Here is a 20,610-nt window from a genome sequence, read left to right on the forward strand (position 1 = left end):
GAAGTGTTGGATTCCAACATTGGGGTGTTGTTTGCAGAGGGAAAAAGGACAGCAACGTCTTTCCCAGGAGCCAGGGTTCTATATTGGGGCTCACACAGGTCAGTGGGAGACTCATGTTCTCCTTCAGTAGGTGCCACTGCTCTCAAGGTCCCATACGCTTGCCCTGAGTATCCTGGAGGCCAGAAAGGTCAGGGTCCCAGCTTCCTGCATTCAATTCTATGGGACATCACAGCCAGAGGCAATACTGCCAGCCAGTCAAATGAGACCAATGCCTGCCTATGGCTGTATACGTAGTGCTTGCGCTTGCTATCTGGCCGTCTGCTACCCACCCTTGCAGGGAACCCATTTTAAACCCTTTTCTTAAAACTGACCACCATCCACTGTCCATCTCCATCCCTCACCACCGCCATCAGCATACCATCCATATACTGTCCCACCTCCGCACGCACGCGCTGTGCATCGCATACGCCATCCATGCGCATGCGCCATTCACTGCCTTGTACCATCCACACGCATGCGCCATGCACTGCCTTGTCCCATCCACACGCATGCACCAGGCAACGCCACGCACCATCCTCGCCATAACACCTGCCGTCAGCATGCTGTCATACCCCTCCCCCCATCATCTATGCTTCACCGTGTCTGACATGAAAGTTCTGAGCTCCTTAGCACCTCCCAGTTAAGGGCGCCCTGATCCAGGCCCAGAACCTGACAGATCTTTACAGAAACAACAAGAGAAGAAAGGTGAGACGGATGGTGGTGGCGCACGCGTTTAATTCCAGCACTCTGGGAGGCAGAGGCAGGTGGATTTCTGAGTTCAAGGCCAGCCTGGTCTACAGAGTGAGTTCCAGGACAGCCAGGGCTACACAGAGAAACCCTGTCTCGAAAAAAACAAATCCAAAAAACAAAAAAAAAAAAGAGAAGAAAGGTGTATTTGAGTCCACAGTTCCAAGAGAATTCATTCAATCCGGAGGGGAAGTCACAGCAGGGCACAGCAACTCCCCTGGTGGCAGCAGGAGAGTGACACAGTGGCCTTTCACATCATGGAAGACCATGAAAATGGAGAAAGAGGGTCAGAACTAGGGTGGGCATTACCTCCAAAAGGCATTCCCAAGTGGCCTACATCCATCAACCACAACCTACCTCCCGAAAGCCTGCGAAATAGCATTACCTATTAAGGAACAAGAACCCACCAACAGGAGCCTGTGGGGGACATTTCCGATTCCATCATAGCACACATGCCTGTATCGCTCACTCCTGTGACATCCTGGACTCTGTCCTCTTATGGGCATCCTGCCTTTGCTTTCATCTTCCAGGCCATGAGAGTCTTCCCAGGATACATCAGCTCTGCTGTGCATGAAGAGTCAGTTCCGGCCTGTAACTGGACCCCCCTATTTTCCTCCTTCCAATTTTCCTCTATCTTGGTGCCAGGATGGAGATGAGTTCAACCCACGGGGAGGTGCATGCTCTTCCAGACTTCTGGCCTGAGACGCCTGGGTTCTAGCCAGATCTGTCAAGAAGTGAGCCTTGACGTTGCCCTCAGTTCCTCTGAGCTCTCCCTCTGCAGGGCAGGGGGCTCGGTTCCAAGGAGCCCTTTCTGCCCATCATGTGAGACAGGAGCCAGCCTAGGGCCACCCTGCCTGCCGCCTGCCATTCTTCTGGGGAGTTCATTCCGGCAGAGCCATCTAGCCTGGCTCATCTCAGCGTCTTTCACTGGGGGATACAGTAGGGCATGTGGCTGAAAGCTCAGAATACGATCATCAAGACCATCCATCACTCTGAGCTACTCCTTGGAGCTCAGGGGATTTCTGGCTTCTGTAAATCCTTCTCTGAAATCCTTTCTTCACAAAGCCTCAGGCATGGGAAGCCCTCTGGTGCCCCAGCCAAGCTAGCTGCTACCCGACACCGACACCAACCGTGTTCTGTGCTCACCCCATTTCCCATGCACAGTGTTACCCAGCATCACCCACTCCCACCCTCCGTACCCCAGTCTGCTCCCAAACAAACAGCAAACGTGTGAGACGCAGCTGGAAGCATCCTTGGTGTGATTTATTGCCATTGTTCCAATATTTTGTTTGGAGCAGTAAACCTTTGGATATAAATCAAGTCATTAGAAGGGATGACGTTTAATCCTGCAGAAGGTGCCTCAGTGGACGAGGCAGCTCAAAAGTCATTAATTCTTGAGAGGATGGCCCACCCACCCGCTCCCCACACGGGCAGGGGAGACCAAAGACACGAGCCTGACCTCTTTCGTTTCCTTGAGTGGCAAGTGTCACGACCACAAAGGAGGGCCCCAGATATCTGCTTGGTGAACTACTCTGGGGTCTTCCTTTCTCCAGAAACACACACAGCCAGGAGGGGCCGCCTCTGTGCCTGGTTTCACCTCACTTTATTCTCAGAGCAGCTGTGAGGGTTACATTTCAAAGGAGGCCAGAGAACAGCTCAGACTATCTTTAACTGTCCTTACACAGTGACCCCAGGCACGTAGGTGGTTATTACATGAGGACCAAGTTATATTTGCAGAGCCAAACCAAGTCTAAATGCCCAGTCTTGGTGTACTCAAGGCAAAGAGGGGCTGAACCAATCCAGAATATTCAATTGACCATCCACCCCAACCCAGCTGAACACTGGGATCCTTACACATCCTGCCAAATGTAACTGGAGATAAAGCTGGGTGCATCGTCACTGAGCGATTTCCTGAGGAGACTGCCAAATTCTAAGTACACATGACAAGGGCGGACGTTCTGGATGGCCGTCTAACGCTTTTGTGCTGGGTCATTGCTAAGGAGCGTGGCGTTGCGGTGACGATGGCGTTGGGTGTCGCCAGGCCGCATGGGCACAGCTTGTTTCTCTGCCGCCTCCCACTGCTGAGGAGGGAGATGGCCATGGTGGCTCATGCCTGTGATCCCAGCGCTCTAGAGGCTGACCTATAAGTTTGAAGCTATCCTGGGCTGCAGAGCGAGAGCCCTCCCTCCCCTCCCCAACAAACGAACAAACAAATAAACAAACAAGTAATGAAATCAAGTCAAGGTGAACAGTCCCAGGCTAGCTAATGGGCACTATTTGCACTCAGTCTCCACTCCTAGAGAGAGGTCTACACTCAGGCAATGTTCAGACCTATACTTCAGGTTTGGGCTAACACAACATCATTTTCCTTGCTCCTTCCCCTTCCCCCCCCCCTTCGTCCCTGAAAGAATTCACTCTGGAGAGGACCCGACTGACTGACCATTTGTTGGATGCTCTCCTCACCCTCCCCATGCCTGCCCCTGACCCACTAAGCCTTCCATTATTCAACAAAATCTACCATCCCCCCCTTCTCTCCCCCTGAGTTCACGACCTCTCTTTTCCCATTCACACCATGACATCATTCTGAATCCATTTTCCCCTGTCCTTTGGGCCTCCCTCCCTCATTTCAGGCTGCTTCTGAGGTGCCCCAAGGATGACCTTTGACTATGTAGCCCTCCCTCGCTTCCTCAGCCTCACAGTCAGGGCCCTAGGATTCCTTGGCTGTATAGTGCACAGGGCTTGTGGGGCAGTGTGTGTGGAGAACTCAGTCCCACGGGAAGGTTACTGTCTTCATTGCCTCGGAGGCTCTGGGGCCAATGTGCTCAGCCTTCTTCTTACAGACTGGATGAGATCTCCAAGGAGAGAACCCCGAGGGACCGCATACAGGATCTGGGCTGGGCAGAGCGAAGACTGGCCATTATAAAGACAGGAAAGGTGGTGTCTCTACAGGTGTGCCTTGCCAAGGCCACCGTTCACATCTGTGTTCTGGTGTCTTACCTGCTCTCCTAAATACAGGTCTTCAGACCAGAGGCCTCCTGGGTTACTCTTGCCCCAGTCTTCGGCTGTACCTGACTCCAAGTTGAAGGTCCTTCCTGGGAGATTCCCTTTCCTTTCCATATGTGGATTACAGCTACTCAGATGCTTAGCAGGGGAAGGCCGTGTCAAGCTCTCCCTGCCTCCCTGCCTCCCTGCCTCCCCCTGGAACGGTCCAGCGAGCTCCTGGCCCTGCCTTTGCAATCCAATCTGTCACTGAAAAAAGACCCCTGGTCAAATGCTGGATGGGATGGGAGGGCCCTGCTAATGTGGTTGTCTGCCCATCCTGCTGGGAGTTCAGGGACCCCTCTGGATAGAATCGGGGTCAGCATTGGCCACCAGTAAATGGCCACTGAGAATCAGAGCACCCACCCCTAAACCCCTAAACAGTCCTTAGGTGACCCTCTTTTCTGAGAGGGGATAGGACAGGCCGCCTCACTCAGGACAGAGTTTAAGGGACATGCGCACTCCAAAGAAGCATCCGCTAAGACGGATTCGCTTTTGTGGCTCTTCAGGGTATCAGGAAGAGCAGCTGTGACAGGTCTGACAGCCACAGGCCGGCTCAGTAATTGACGCCGCAGCCTGAGCGACACATCCAGAGGCCAGCTGAAGCTGGAAAGATCATTATCTTTCGGTCAGGCCACTACAGTAATGAGGCTGCCCCACTGACTGCCTCCAAAGGCCAGTAAGGGAGACGGCAGACACGCTCGTCCTTGGAGTGGCCAGCACAGGGCAGAGCCGGTCGATGCTGGTGTGGGGCTCTCCGTGGAGCCCCCGTAGGCTCCAGTTCCTGTGTGATCCACTTGTTTTTATTCCCTGGAACTCACTACTATTTTTTTTTTTAAAGAAGAAACTTATTTTTCTTTTCCTTTTTTAAAGATTTATTTATTTATTTATTTTATACGGGAACACTGCAGAGAACACTGCAGCTGTTTTCAGACCCGCGCTAGAAGTGTGGAATGCATCAGATCCCATTACAAGCCATCATGTGGTTGCTTGGAATTGAACTCAGGACCTCTGGAAGAGCAGTCAGTGCTTTTAACCGCTGAGCCATCTCTCCAGCCCATCCATTTAAACCAAATTTGCCGCCCACCTTCCCGCTGGCTGAGATGGGAGGAGGGCAATCCGCCCTGCGAACAGTTACCCTCACCCTGTTTTGTTTAAGTTTGGTTGTTTTAGACAGAATCTCACGTAGCCTAAGCTGGCCTGGAGCCCACTGTTAGCTGAGATTAACCTTCAATTCCTGTGCTCTTGCCCCCATCTCCCAAGTGCTAGGCTGATAGGCATGCGACATCACACCCAGCTCCATCCATCACGTTTGTGATTCCCAGGCCCTGTGTCTCCATCCTGTTTTCCTGGCCGTGCTGCCACTCTGGTAAGCAGCCACATGCATGCACAGACACACACACACACACACACATACACACACACACACACAGCACCACAGAGAAATGGACTCCTGGACGTGTATGGCTGGCTGTCCATCCAGCTCCAGTTCATCCTCTCTTTCCCTTCCTGTCCTGCCCCGCTCCACTTGGCAATGCCATAATCACTCTCCTGGGACTTGTTCCCTTTCAGCAAAAACACCAGAGTCCAACTTAACACTCAAGCCAGAAACCAGTAGCTGCCTCTCTCCAATCCCAGCCGGGCCCCAGGTCCTGCTGCTGACTTGAAGCCAGCTTTACCAGCCGAAAAGGGCCTAGCTCCCTGTTCACAGCAACAGCGTGAAATCTGCTGTGGTGGGGATATTTACATTTTAGAAATCACCTCAGAGGTCAGGCTCCTCCCCCAGCCCGCTGCTCAGGTAGGAAGCTCACCCCTGAGCTGAAGCAGTCATCTTGGCCTCTCCTATTTGGTTTGACCCCAGCCAGGCCTCTGGGGTCTCTCACCTGCTGGAGGATGGACCCTGCCGCTCTGTCTTCAGGTGCACATCACACGGTGGTCCTTGAGTTCAGAACAAGCCCAGAGCTGAGGTCTTAAACCCTGGGAGATAAAGTCTGGAGCTTTTAGGACCATAAAGCCCCTTGCTTGCCAGACCCTTCCAGTCTTTTCAGTCCTGCCTTTTTTCAACACCCTTCGCTCTCTATGTTCCTCCGTTCACCCCGGGAGCCTGGCTCCTTTCACCCCGTGAGGTAAAGCAGCTGAGCTCTGCCAGGATTGACCATATTCATTTCCCTCAGGTGCCAACCGCCATCACCTGTTTCCTTGGCTGACTGGTCTTTCCTATTGCAGCCCCAGTCCTTCTAGGCTACACATGTGGAGCCCCTGGTCCCTGCCTGTCCCTCCCTGTACTTTAAACTCTACACGTTTGGGACTAAACTGTCCCTTCCCTGTCTGTGACACTGACAGCAGTGGCAGCCACACCCGGGCCCGTCTGGTACTCATCCATGTTGAGTGGGGGAGCACATGATGGTGGATAGCAGGGTTGTTTCGCTGTGGTGGCCAGAGTGGCACCCGTCTGAGGGTGCTGCCGCTGTGGGAGACAGACACAGCAGCCCCAGGGACCACAGGATGCTGCTCATGGAGTTTGTCCCTGCCTGCCTTCTGTCTACTCGCTACCCTACCACCTGTCCTTCCAGATGTGCATTTAAGGGCACCTGAAGGACAGATAAGACAAGTCTCAGGCTACGCCATGTATGTAGACTCTGAGACCAGCAGGGATGCAACCTCAAGTGTCCCCCAACCCTGCACACGCCACATCACAGAGCAGAAACCTTGCTGTGTGGGAAAGTGCATCTATGTACACTATGACACACCTCTTTGCCATGTGTGGTATACTGGACCATAAGACATGGGGTCTGATCTCATCAACGCACAAGCTGAAGCTACAATGATCATGTGTGTGCTGTCTCACACACACACACACACACAGACACACACACACCAAGTGGGAATCACCCGCAGGCTTTAAACAAAGAAGCACTTTGAAGCTGGAGTTCAGGGCCCCTCCCTATAGATGGGCGGGGCATACAGAGGAGTGACAGGTCTAGGGCTTCCTTCCCCCACCAGCTGATGGACAGGTGGTTGTTTGCAGGTCTGGTGGGGCAGCTGCTGGGTTCACAGACTAGCCAAGCGGCTGACTGGTTGAGTGACAGACAGCTTCTACAGGCCAGTCTTTGACAGTTCCCAGGGAATTCATAGTGTAGGCTGAGCTGACAGGGAACTACCCAGTTAAACAGAGAATCCTAATCACAAAGGCAGGGAATGGAATTACTAAACAAAACAAGAAGAGGCCGGATCCATCAGACCAGTACCCGTCAGTCAGAGACAGGGAGAGACCCGCTTCCTTCTTCTATCGGCCCTCCCAGATACCCTGCATCACTGCAGCAGCTGTGCCCAAGAACACAGCAGCTGGAAAAGGGACCAGGGCATTAAAATACCAGGAGCTGGCAGCTTCCAGCTAGAGGGCTCCAAATGTCCTGTGCCACCTGCACTTTTGTGGACTTGCAAGATGAGGGAGACTTACAGAATCCAAAGTCACACAGCAATCAAGCTCTCTCTCTCTCTCTCTCTCTCTCTCTCTCTCTCTCTCCCCCCCCCCTACCTTACAGTCCCTTACTCTCAGTCTCTCATTTTGATATACTGCTGCCTCAATAAACAATGTAAATCCTACCCAGGTACCCGGGCCTAGTGCCACATATCTCTTGTCTCAACATTCAAGAAGCTGCAGCAGAAAGATCATGAGTTTAAGGCCAGCCTGGGCTATACAGCCAGATCCTGTCTCCAATAAATAAGAACAAAGTGTCCAGACAACTCTTCTAAGCCATGTCCCAGGATGAGTCCAAACTCGAGGATCAGTGTAACCTCTGCTATAGATCCATGTGCTCCCCAAATGTGTTTTCCAACTTAATCACCAGATTCATGTGAGGCTTGGTGCTTGAGAGGGGATTAGAGTTAGGTGAAGTCCTGAGGCTAGCCGCATTCCTTGATAGGATTAGGGAATTCATAGTGCAGGCTGAGCTTAGTAAGAACAGAAAGCGCAAGCGGTAGCATAGCCCGAGGTAGCGCACTTGCCTGGAATCCACCAGGAAGAGGCCATGGGCATGGCTCAGTAGTAGAGTGACTGCCAGGCTTGTGTGAGTCCCAGGGTTCAAACCCTAGAACTGCAAAAAAGAAAAGGAGGTGGAGCGTGGAAGAGAGAAAAGCAGCCTGGGTTTGCAAGCTCCTGCCCTCCTGCCGCGTGCTTTGATACTACAGAGAGGCCCTCTGGGAGCTGGACCACACTCTTAGGCTTACGGCCTTCAGAACTATGAACCAAAGGAACTATGCTTGGTCCATTACCGGGTCTTGGGTATCCATAAAATGAATGGTGGCAAACCCTCATTGGCTTAGCTCAGGATCAGAACATCTAGAGGACACCCACCCAGAGAAGCCAAGGCTCCAGGCTGGATGATAGATGCCTCTGCAGGGACAGGGACAGCTGAGCGTGTCACCCGAGGATGACTGCTCTGAATCCCGCCTCCCACAAGGCGCACGTGCCAACCTCAGAGCCAGCTTCGGGGTCCAGGGACAGCTAGCGTCTGTGTGGGGAATGGCTCTACAGGCTGAAGCCCCCACGTGCAGCCGTGTGGGCATGCACCGTGACCAGTCCAGGCGTTGCCCTGTAATCTAGCAATTTAGTAAATTGAATTTTCCTGTGAACACACGTGAGGATTTAAAGCCCTTTCGTGAGGTTTCTTTCATCCAAATGTGGTGCCTAGAGCCCAGGCTGCTCTCTAATTGCCGAGCACTTGGGTCTTCCACTTTGCATCTCATCTGCATACATTAACGGGCAACCCGCGTAAAGGCGCCGGTTCACTGAGAGGCATTTAGAGATCCTAGGCAGCAATTCAACCCTGACCCCTGAGCCAGCAAAGGTCAGAATGACGTGGGCTGGACGGAAGAGAGCCACAGGAAGTGTGTCCACAGCAAGGCTGCTGCTGCCACAGGAACGGGACCCCAGGCTGACGTGTCACAAACGGCAACAGCCAGCTAGGGGTGTCTCATGTCAGGAGAAGGCAGGGACCCCTAGCCATCAAGCCCTGAGTGGCAGTAGATCCTTCAGCTTGGCCACCCCCATCCACCTGACCACCCAACAAGCACCTGCCATTCTTCTAGGCTACAGAACCACACTAGAGAAATACCAGGAAAGGGTTAGTGACTCTAGTCAGAGCCTGAGCCGCAGTCTCACCCAGCTCCTAACCCCACATCTGGTACCAGCATAGTCTGGTAACATCTGCCTTACCACAAGCATTTATTGAGCCCTAGAGTATAGAGACATTGCTCCAGTCTAACAAAGGTAAACAAGACAAAGTCCCTCCCTACAGACATCAAACACAATCCCTGCCCTGCTGCCAAGTTCTAGGCTGCTCCTGTGCTGCCCTTGGAACACTCTACTGACCCATAAAAACATATCTCATGATCCAGGTTGAATTATGTGCCCTTCCCCAAAGCAGACATCCCCACCCCCAGAGCTCATAACTGTGACCACAAGGCTCTCTGCGCGCATAATCAGGTAAAGGGAGTTCTTTTGGGAAGACAGCCATGGAAAGACAACAGGCAGAGATTAAATGTACGGTTGTCCAGAGCCAGGGAACACTCCGGAATTGCCAGAGAGACAGGAAGGATCCTTCGAAGAGGCTTGAGAGGAAGCGTAGCCCTGCCAATACTTTTATTTCTTATTTTATTTTATGTATATGTATATGGTTTGCCTTCATGTATATATCTGTACCTCACACATGTCTGATACCCTCAGAGATGGGAAGAGCACCATATCCCCTAGAACTGGAGTTACAGATGGTTGTGAGCCACAGTGTAGCTACTGGGAATCACACCAGGGTCCTCTGCGAGAGCAGTCAGTGCTCTTAGCCACTGAGCCATCTCTCCAGCCCCAGGCACTTCATGTCTTGACTTCCAACCTTCTGAAGGGACAGAACTACTTTGATTATTTTTCCCTAGATACTTACTAGCAGCCACCACATAGGAAAGGAAGCCTGCTTAGCTGACCTAGAGGACACCAGCCTTCATGTGTGTATTGTGGTAAATGTATACATTAGATGTGATCGATATTTAGAGCCTTCGATGGTAAGAATACCAAAGGACTGACTAGTACTGTGTTAGGTGGGCCTTGCCCAATCCGTTGACGCTCTTGAGAAGAAAGAAAGATTCATATTGGGGCTGGAGGGATGGCTCAATGGATAAGAGCACTGACTGCTCTTCCAGAGGTCCTGAGTTCAAATCCAAGCAACCACATGGTGGCTCACAACCATCTGTAATAAGATCTGATGCCCTCTTCTGGTGTGTCTGAAGACAGCTACAGTGTACTTACATGTAATAAATAAATAAACCTTTTTTTAAAAAAAAGGAAAAAGATTCACATTATTAAAGAGAGAATTCTGCCTTCAAACAGCTTTTTGACTTGATCTTTAATATCGCTTCCTCTCTGCCTTCCAGGTTGCCCTGTGCAACCATCATTACATGAACAAACTCCTTAAAATCCTACCCACCTAGCTCTCTCCTCCCTCCCTTTCTCATTCCATCTTTTCCATGTACACACTTCTTACTGAGTACATTTTTTTCTTCAGAACCCTAGACAACAACCCCTCAGTCAGGAACCTTCCATGTGTCCTGTGATATGGTACCTGGCTGCTTGCATAGGCAACGTCTCTGAGCCCAGTGGGCAGAGCTCCTTCCCAGTCCCAGGCTGCCTCCCTGCACCGGGAATTTGGTCTCTCTTCTCAGCTCGGCACTGGTCACACGCAGGGCCTGCCCTGTGGGCTCTGGGTCCTGTCAGAGCATGTGCTGGGGACAGACTTCTCATCAGTAAGTGGAAACTGTGGTGCAGACACTGAAGCTGAGATGCCCAGGACACCAGTGTGTCTGTTAGTCCTGCGGGGATGGGAGGGGTGGTAGACATGGTCTCTGTACAGGCTGTGAGGCACAGGGAGACAAGCTGGGGGAACTTGCCGGGGAAGCTCTGTATGAGCAGACATGGAAAGAAGTGTGGCCTGCTATGAAGACTCTTTAGCCAGAAGATTCAAGAACTGAGGGTGGACTTGGCCCTGGAACCTGGCCCTGGCTTCCTCCCACACAGTGGCTCTCCCTCTGTGGGCCACAGAGTCCAGAGTGACAGGACCCTCTCAGCACTGTCTACCAGGACCTGGAACTGACTGGGTTTTGAGTAGCCCAAGAAGCTGTCACCCTCATGCGTGACATGGCCGGCAACGTGAGGCATTTGAGGGCCTCTCTAGGAACTGTTAGATAATGTCTACACCAGCTGACCACAAGGCTGGGCCTAGTTGCCTTTCCCAGTTTTTCCTGAATGTTAGGAATTGGGGTTTCATCATGGAAGCCAGTAGATCTCCTTATATCTCTGCAGAGGGAGCATGTAAGGTCTTTCTACTCAGAATCCCCAAATGCAAGTGAAGCCTGTCCCCAACTCAGCCACACACTTAGACTGTACCTCCTGATGATGAAGAAACTAGGTGAGAGCCAAGCACGTTGTTATACACCTTTAATCCCAGAACCTGGAGAGTTTAGACTGAAAATTGCAGGTTTGAGGTCAGCCTGGGCTGTGTAGTGAGACCATCTCAAAAATAAAATACAAGAAGAAAAGGTGGAAGAAAGAAACCTGGCTTTGTGGGACTGAATGGTAAAGTACTTGCTTATTTAGAATCCCCCAGTGAGGGGCTGGGGGCGTGGCTCAGTGGTAGAGCCCCTGCCTAGAATCCCCCAGTGAGGGGCTGGGGGCGTGGCTCAGTGGTAGAGCCCCTCCCTAGAATCCCCCAGTGAGGGGCTGGGGGCATGGCTCAATGGTAGGATACTTGTCTTAGATTTCACCTCCAGGGGAAGGTGAAGCAGAGTTGGCCTGCTGGGCTGCATAAATAGGGATCCCCACAGGCTACACAGAGAAACCCTGGCTTGAAAAACCATTAAAAAAGAAAAGAAAAGAAAAGAAAATGTAGGGATCCCCAGCCAGTCTTCCTTCCCAAGATACAGATGTTGCTGCATCTGTCTCCCACCCTCACCCAGGACAGGAAACCCTCAAGGTCAGCCACACCCTCTCTCTGCTCTCAGTGTCTGCATTACCTGCTTGCTACCCTCAGTACAATGTTAGAAATCTGTAAGAGCATCTCAACCCTCTGCACAGCAGGAAATAAACAGCTACTTTCTCCTTCTGGAAAGATGACATTCAAAGAAACACACACACCCTGAGAAGAGCGAGCACCGGTGAGAAGAAACAAGGCACGAGTTATGGGGGCTGCCGAGTGGGCTGCCGAGTGTGCTCTGTGCCGTGAACTCTTCATTGTCTGGAGTTTTTCTTCTCAGTGTTTGGCTGAAAATCCTTTTGGTTACCAGCTAAGGGGAAACTAAAGCTAATGATGATGGGCACGGCTCATCCTTTTGTCTTCTTTCCCTTCCTTCTTTCTTCCCTCCTTCCCCTCCCTCCCTTTCTTTCTTTCTTGTGGGACTGAGGGTAAAACTCATGGTTTCATGTATAAGTGTTCTACTGAGGAGTCCATCACAGGAGATTCTAGGCGGGGCTCTCCCACTGAGCCACGCCCCCAGCCCCTCACTGGGGGATTCTAGGCGAGGCTCTCCCACTGAGCCACGCCCCCAGCCCCCTCACTGGAGGATTCTAGGGAGGGGCTCTACCACTGAGCCACGCCCCCAGCCCCTCACTATGGGACTCTAGGCAGGGGATCTACCACTGAGCCACGCCCCCAGGCCCTGATTGTTTTGTCTTAAGTACATATTTTACCCACAGAACTATGTCTCCAGCCACAGGTTTTTCTAAACTGATTCAGGCTGAGCTTGAACTTATTCATTGCCTAGGCCAACCTTGGACTGGTGCTCCTCCAACTCCAGCCTCTTGAGGACTGGGATTTCTATACCCTGCAAAATCCAGTTTTTATCTGGACTGTTTCCTTTCGGCCTTGGGAGGGGTTTGAGGTAGCTGCCTTGAAGCCATAGCCGCCTCTTCTTATGAGTTCCGTGTTCCTGAAGCCTTAGGACTAACAGTGGTTAGCTGGCCCTTCCTGCTCCTGATGCGCAGTATCCTGAGGCATGCACATACCCCACCCAGCCTCATACACGGAGATTCCACCTTTATTTATGCAAGACATGGAAAAGCCTCTCTCTTTGTGGGAGCTGAACCATGGTCCGGAGCACGCATGCGCAAGAGGCGGGGGCGGAGGCACGGGTCAATTGCATTCCCCTCTATGGTTCTGTCTATTCAGAAGTGGCCTGTGGGAATCAGGGTCACGGTCACCCAGTGAACTGCCCTGAGTCTAAGGGTGGGATCGTACAGCTCTGGGCATACTCTCTGCTCCAAATGAGAGCAGTCTTTTTATCTGTTTTTAATTGCAATATAAAATTTCTTTGCCAAGTGGACCGTTGCAGCCAGCTTGGCTTGGTGGGCAGAACGTGCCTTTGGGTTGTGTCCAGGAAGGAGTTTCCCTTCATCCCGTGCCCTTGATTCCCCAGGACTGGCCATCTGTTGAAGTTCCCCGGTGGCTTAGAGGCAGCATACACAAGACAGGGTCCTCCTGCCCCCTCTGCACAGGGGACAGGGGACAAGGTCCGCAGCGCTAGCCTCTGTGGCCTCACTTTGCTGAGTGATGGGGGAGCCTCTGCCAGCGGCTCTTCAGCCCCACTCCTGGCCAAATTTAGCATGACTGGTTTGCTCCAGAAAAGGAATATAAATAAGTGCCATCCCACCTTGACAGGCTGACAGGAGTGACAACCAGAGTAAATCCCCGTGTCTGAGACTCTGTGGAGAAGAGGTGATTTAGCAGAGCCAGCTGCCGTCACCAGAAGAAAATAATTAAGGAACGCCGTGGTGGAGAGGGAAGCGGAGCGGCTGCAGCGGGTCCCTTCTGGTGAAGGGATCTGTCATCGTTGGCAGCGGGAGAGGACCCCACGCGCCAAAGAGAAATGAGCTCTGGAAGCTTTTGCTGAAGGGAGGGAGGGTGAGATCAGGAGGCGGGCGTGAGTGAGGATGGCATAGGCTGGGGATGAGGGGACGCCTGGCAGGGGCTTCACCTCCAAGCCACGCCCCCATCGCTACCCCACTTCCGCATGGAGCGCCCGCCAACCCCAGTCTCTTCGGAAGAGACCAGAAGGCTTGTGTGCGAGCTTTCCATGTGTGTATGTGTGTGTGCTCACATACACACAGACTTGTGAATACCCAGGAAAGTGTGTCCTTTATCCCAAAAGGGCATCATCGCTTGTACCCAATCCAAGACTACCAGAAGAAAGTGACAGTGTGTCCAAGGTCTGCCTCTGTTTCTGTCTGTGAGGGTCTGGATTCAAAATGGCTCCTTAAACATGTGGGCTCGTGTTTTGAACACTTGGTCCACAGCTTGTAGTATGTTTTGAAGTCCATGGTGCTCTCAGAAGGACCCTGGCAGGAGAAATGGGTCACTAGGACAGACCTTTGAGTTTATACCCACTTCTGATTCTGCTCCTAGTGCACCACTGTAGGAGGAGTCTATATGATGCTCCCGTTACCTTGACTACCAGATGCCTCCCCTATCATGGTGCACTGAAATCTCTGAGACTGTACACCAAGATAAAGTCTTCCTCTCTCCAATTGTTCCTGTCAAGTATTCAAGCCACAGCGATGAGAAAGTGCCTAATGCATTACACTTGGGAGTTGAAGAAGGTTCTAGAAGCCATGTGTGGTAGCCCACACCTATAGTCTTAGCAGAGAGCTAGAAGCAGGGGGATTGTAAATGTGAGGCCAGCTCGGAATAGAGACTCTGGAGTCTCAGGCACCAGCCTAACGAGCTCAGCGTTGGCCGTGCAGGCATAAGGACTTTCTGCTCACAAGTATCAAAGTAAAAATGCCAGACCTGGCAGTGCTGGGGACGGAGGATTCCAAGCACTCACAAGTCAGCCAGTAGAGCTGACATGATGAATGAGAGACCCCTAATGGATAAGGTAGCCAGCGATAGAGGAAGATTTGCCAATCTGGGGTTCCCCCCAACACACACACACACACAAACACAAACACATAGGTACACACACACACACATGCATACATGCACACATGCTTGCATGCATACTACATGAAGATATACATAAATACATACACATAGAACTCAAGCAAAGTTAGGTAGAGGATAGTTAAGGAAAACACCACATGCATGCACACTCATACATACAGAGACACACACAGACACACACACATATACACAACACATGTACAAATACACATAAATGCACACACATAGACCTGAGAAAAATTAGGCAGAGGGCAGTTAAGGAACACACCACATGTATGCTTACCCACAAATGTATTCACTATACACGCATGCATATACACAATGACAGTTCTAGGAAACTCCGGACGTCTAGGCTTTCCATCCCAGAAGCCTTGGTTGGCTTCCTTGATTGCTAATGAATGAAGGATGTGGGGCACAGCCTCAGGCTAGGCACCATGAGATCAAGGGAGCAGCACTGAAGCCAAGAACCTGGATCCCACAGAGAAATCCACAGTAGGACTCAGTGACAACCTGGATATCCCCTCACCAGCTTAATATAGCCACGGCCTCCACTCACCTCACAGTGGGCGTGGTGGCCCGTCAGAACCACTCTTCCCTTCTCAGCCTGGAACTGGTCAGGTGTGGCCAGAACTGGTCCGGTATGGCTGGAACTGGTCAGGTGTGGCTGGAACTGGTCAGGTGTGGCCGGAACTGGTCAGGTGTGGCCGGAACTGGTCAGGTGTGGCTGGAACTGGTCAGGTGTGGCTGGAACTGGTCAGGTGTGGCCGGAACTGGTCAGGTGTGGCCGGAACTGGTCAGGTGTGGCTGGAACTGGTCAGGTGTGGCTGGGCACAGTACCCATCTGGCCATCACTCTGGCTCTCTGCTTGTGCGAGGGACAACTGTTTTTCTGATTGTGACTGGCTTTCAGCAAAGTTTCAGAGTGCAAATGTCCACTCCAGGACCCAGCAACAGAGTTCCTGGCATCTCAATGGACAGGTGAGATCGGAAGAAGCCGATCTCTCAACAGAATATCAGCCTTCTCAACCAACTTCCCACCAACACACCAAATGATGCGAAGCCCTCTTTGGTGGGCATAGGGAACATTCTAGAACTTGGCCAACATAATGGTTTGGGTATGGGGCTGGAGAGATGGCTCAGCGGTTAAGAGCACTTACTGTTCTTCTGAAGGTCGTGAGTTCAAATCCCAGCATCCACATGAGGGCTCACAGCCATCTATAATGAGATCTGATGCTCTCTTCTGGGGTGTCTGAAGACAGCTAGCTACAGTGAGTGAGCAGGGTCTGAGCAAGAAAGAAAAGTATCTGAAGATAGCTACAGTGTACTTACATATAATTAATTAATTAATTAATCCTTAAAAATTGGTTTGGGTATGAAGTGTCCCTCCTAAAGGCCTGTTATGGCTTGAATGTGAAATTTCCTTCACAGGCTCGGGTGTTCTAACGCTTGTCCACCACCTGGTGGCACTGTTTGACAATGCTGCAGAACCCTTAGGGCACATGGCCTAAATGGCAGATATAGAACTACAGGGGCTGGCTAGAGGGCTATACCCAGCCTTGGTTTGGGCCTAAGATGTCCGGTTTCTTTTCTTTTCTTTTCTTTTTTTTTAAGATTTATCTATTTTTATTTATATGAGTACACTGTAGCTGTCTTCAGATGCACCAGAAGAGGGCATCAGATCTCACTACAGATGGTTGTGAGCCACCATGTGGTTGCTGGGAATTGAACTCAGGACCTCTGGAAGAGCAGTCAGTGCTCTTAACCACTGAGCCATCCCTCCAGCCCGGATCTCTGGTTTCTTACTGGCCGAGATAGAAGATCATTTTCCAACCAGAGACAGAGGCCAAGCCACCCTGCCTAACCCACCATGGGATTGTGAAATAAAAGTAAATCCTTCTGTATTGTTTCTGTCTTAGATTTTGTCTCAACAACAATGAAAGTATTGGTACAAGGCTTGTGTGTTAGACATTTGGTCCCCTGCCTTTGGCCCTGTCTTAGTCAGGATTTCTATTCCTGCACAAACATCATGACCAAGAAGCAAGTTGGGGAGGAAAGGGTTTATTCAGCTTACACTTCCATGTTGCTGTCCATCACCAAAGGAAGTCAGGACTGGAACTCAAGCAGGTCAGGAAGCAGGAGCTGATGCAGAGGCCATGGAGGGATGTTCCTTACTGGCTTGCTTCCCCTGGCTTGCTCAGCCTGTTCTCTTATAGAACCCAAGAGCACCAGCCCAAAGGTGGAACCACCCACCAGAGGCCCTCCCCCCTTGATCACTAATTGAGAAAATGCCCTACAGCTGGATCTCATGGAGGCACTTCCCCAACTGAAACTCCTTTCTCTGTGATAACTCCAGCCTGTGTCAAGTTGACACACAAACCAGCCAGTACAGGCCCTATTTAGGAAATCCTGAGAACTTTAAAGGGTGAAATCTAGCTTGAAGAGGAGGGTCACTGGAGATAGGTCTTCCAAGGCATCTGTTCCCAGGTCCTATCCCATCTTGCTTTCTCAGTGTTCTGGTCCACCATGAAGTAAACGATTTCTTCTACCACATACTTCAACTGCCACGATGCTCTCTGTCCACGCACCCGAGGCCAGACAACCATGGACTGATTCCTCTAAAACTATGGCCCTAAATAAATCTTTCCTCTTTTTTTTTTTATAAAAGATGTATTTATTTTAATTTTCTGTGTATGGGTGTTTGCTGCATGTATGTTCACATGTGTGTCATGTCCACGTGTGTCATGTCCACATGTGTCATGCCCACAGAGGCTAGAAGAGGGACACTGGAGTCTCTGGATCAGGAGTTACGGATGGTTGTCCGTTGTCATGTGGTGCTGGGAATTGAACCCAGGTCCTCTGGGAGAGCAGCGGGGACTCTAAACTGCTGAGCAGTCCCTCCAGCGCCCTGTATTATTATGCCTACAGGCCAGAAGAGGGCACCAGATCTTATTATAGATTGTTTTGAGCCTGAACTCAGGACCCCTAGAAGAAGAACAGCCACGTTTAACCACTGAGCCATCTCTCCAGCCCAGTATTTCTTCTTTCAATTGATGTATATCAGACATTTTGTCATAGCAACCAGAAAAGTAATGAACACGGCCAGCAGCATACAGATTTCTCCGTGTCTACCCCCAAATCACCAATCAACATTTGCCTTGGCTCTGCTTGCACTTTTAGGGGACACCAGGATGAGCCTGAAATGGACATCATCCCTTGTGGCAATACCAAGAAGGCCAAAGCTGTGCTGTGGATATCCGGCCAGCTAGGGGAACCTCCCAGGAGTAGCGAAATACCTTTCTTCCATGGGCGTCGTGTGCGTCATATTCAAATTTGGTGCAGGATGTGGTGACAGGCTCGGAGAGGGGCTGGACAAGAGTTTTCAAGGGTGCTTTGTGGGTTAATGACAGGGCCAGGTGGAGGCGGCCCGAGGGGAGGGGATCCTGGCTGGTGGGCTGGTGGGGGGTGTGGCACTTCCATGCTTCTGCTGTTTAACGACGCTTCTCTCTTCCCTGTTGCTTTCCAGGTATAAAGTTCAGCATCAGGCCTCAGCTGCCCCAGCATGTAAGTTCCAAGAATCCCATAAATCACAGATGCCGGGAGAGGGGAGGTTGGAGAGGGTGAAAAGGACAATTTGGAGCGTGAGGTGAATCCATCCAGAGGAAGAAAAATGTCTTGGGTCCTTTCCAGGAGCCTTAGGAACAAGACCTGGGGCTTTGGCTCCATGGATTTCCTTTGGACCGTACTAGCAGATACAGTAAATCTGTGCCTGCTGCCCGCAGGCCACTAGCAGTGCCCAGCCGCCGCGTCCCACCATCGCGCCTAGCCGAGGTTCCTGGGGGGACTGCGCCACCTTGTGGTAGAAATTATACTTGCCGTTCAGGTCCCACATTTCTGCACTACTGTATGGACCCTAGCCACTTCTCTTCTTGTCCTAGGATAGCCACTTGAAGATACCCACAGAAAGGGTCACACGAGATTCACCCAGCGGGTCGCCAAGAGGCCTCCAACTGCAGGCGCCTGACCAGCCTCGACCTCACCCGAAGGCAGCGGGATCTCCTTTGCGACTCCGGCAGCGCAGGCGAAGACTGCTCATCAAAAAGATGCCAGCCGCAGGGACCATCCGAAGCAACAACTCATCCGAAAGCTTTCTCCAGCCGAGACCCCGCACCATGGACAGTCGTTGGGTCAGCCTGCACCAGACCCAGCAGGAGCGCAAGCGTGTGATGCGAGAAGCCTGCGTCAAGTACAGGGCCAGCAGCAGCCGCAGAGCTGTCACTCCCCGTCACGTCTCTCGCATCTTTGTCGAGGACCGCCACCGAGTGCTGTACTGTGAGGTGCCCAAGGCAGGCTGCTCCAACTGGAAGCGGGTGCTCATGGTGCTGGCAGGGTTAGCGTCATCCACTGCAGATATCCAACACAACACTGTCCACTACGGTAGCGCCCTCAAGCGCCTGGATACTTTCGACCGGCAGGGCATCGTGCACCGGCTCAGTACCTACACCAAGATGCTTTTTGTCCGGGAACCCTTTGAGCGGCTGGTCTCTGCTTTCCGAGACAAGTTTGAGCATCCGAATAGCTACTATCATCCTGTCTTTGGCAAGGCTATCCTGGCCCGGTACCGTGCCAACGCCTCGCGGGAGGCACTGCGGACTGGCTCCGGTGTGCAGTTCCCCGAGTTCGTCCAGTACCTGCTGGATGTCCACCGGCCGGTGGGCATGGACATCCACTGGGACCACGTTAGCCGGCTATGCAGCCCCTGCCTCATCGACTATGACTTCGTGGGCAAGTTCGAGAGCATGGAGGACGATGCCAACTTCTTCCTGCGGCTCATCCATGCGCCTGGGAACCTGACTTTCCCAAAGTTCAAGGACCGGCACTCTGAGGAAGCGCGGACCACATCGCGAATCACCCATCAGTACTTCGCTCAGCTCTCCTCGCTGCAGCGGCAGCGAACCTACGACTTCTACTACATGGATTACCTGATGTTCAACTACTCCAAGCCTTTCTCGGACCTGTACTGAGGGCGGGGCCTGCTGGTCGGGGGCGGGGTCTGCCGGTCATGCCCACTCTTACCTGTGCATAGGCAGCCTCCAGGGACTGAGCTCTGAGGACATGAGGCCTTGTGACTGTGGCCCTAGGTGGGCCACAGAGCCCAGACAATGGACTTTGAGCCCTGTCCCACACCCATTTCCTCATTGGGTTGGCTGAGCTCCACACCGAGCCCTCGGATGGATGCTCTAAGACCACTCAGCTGAGCTATGCTCACCAGGGAAGCCTGAGGCCCAAAAGCGGGCCCCAGCGTTGAGGGATGTCCTACATCCCCTTATCCTTTGCCTTGTACCAAACCGTGCGGTTTGCTGCTTTTCTATGACCCAGAAGAGGTCTGAATAAAGCACATGGTTTTCAGAGCAGTGGCGTCTACTCCGTGCTGTTGAGTTCACAGGGTCCTTGCCCTGTGCCCTGGGGAGTCTTAAAACATTTTTTTTTGAAAGATTTATTTTACTACTAATTATATGTGATTATGTGCACGCGAGTGCGGGTGTCTGGGAAGGCTGGATGGGGGTCAGATGCCCACAAAGCTGGAGTGACGGGCAGCGGCGAACCTCCCAGTAGGAGCCCAACTGTTAGTGCAATCTGAGCTCTTAGCCTGAGCGTCTGTTTGGTTGAAACGGGATCTTGCTGTGCGTTTCCGGCTTGTTTGTTTGTTTGAGTTCCTTCTCTTTCCAGACCACCTGTGGGCCCTGCTAAGTCCCTGGGAGAAAAGGCGGACCTGTCCCCACCGAGGGAGTGGAGTTCCTGGTGTC

The 20,610-nt window shown here is 52.0% G+C and overlaps 1 protein-coding gene across 1 annotated transcript in view; it reads left to right on the forward strand.

Annotated features, from left to right (window-relative positions):
• Chst8 (carbohydrate sulfotransferase 8) overlaps positions 1 to 20,214 on the forward strand; it is a 140,123-nt gene extending 119,909 nt beyond the window's left edge. Inside the window, exons 3-4 of the mRNA XM_052165598.1 lie at positions 18,330 to 18,367; positions 18,742 to 20,214. Coding sequence (XP_052021558.1) covers positions 18,330 to 18,367; positions 18,742 to 19,827 — 1,124 coding nt within the window. The 3' untranslated portion in view covers positions 19,828 to 20,214. The remainder of the gene's footprint in view (positions 1 to 18,329; positions 18,368 to 18,741) is intronic.
• Positions 20,215 to 20,610: the final 396 nt, after the last annotated feature.

The sequence above is a fragment of the Apodemus sylvaticus genome, chromosome 1 (genome assembly GCF_947179515.1).
Source record: "Apodemus sylvaticus chromosome 1, mApoSyl1.1, whole genome shotgun sequence".
NCBI lineage: Eukaryota > Metazoa > Chordata > Mammalia > Rodentia > Muridae > Apodemus > Apodemus sylvaticus.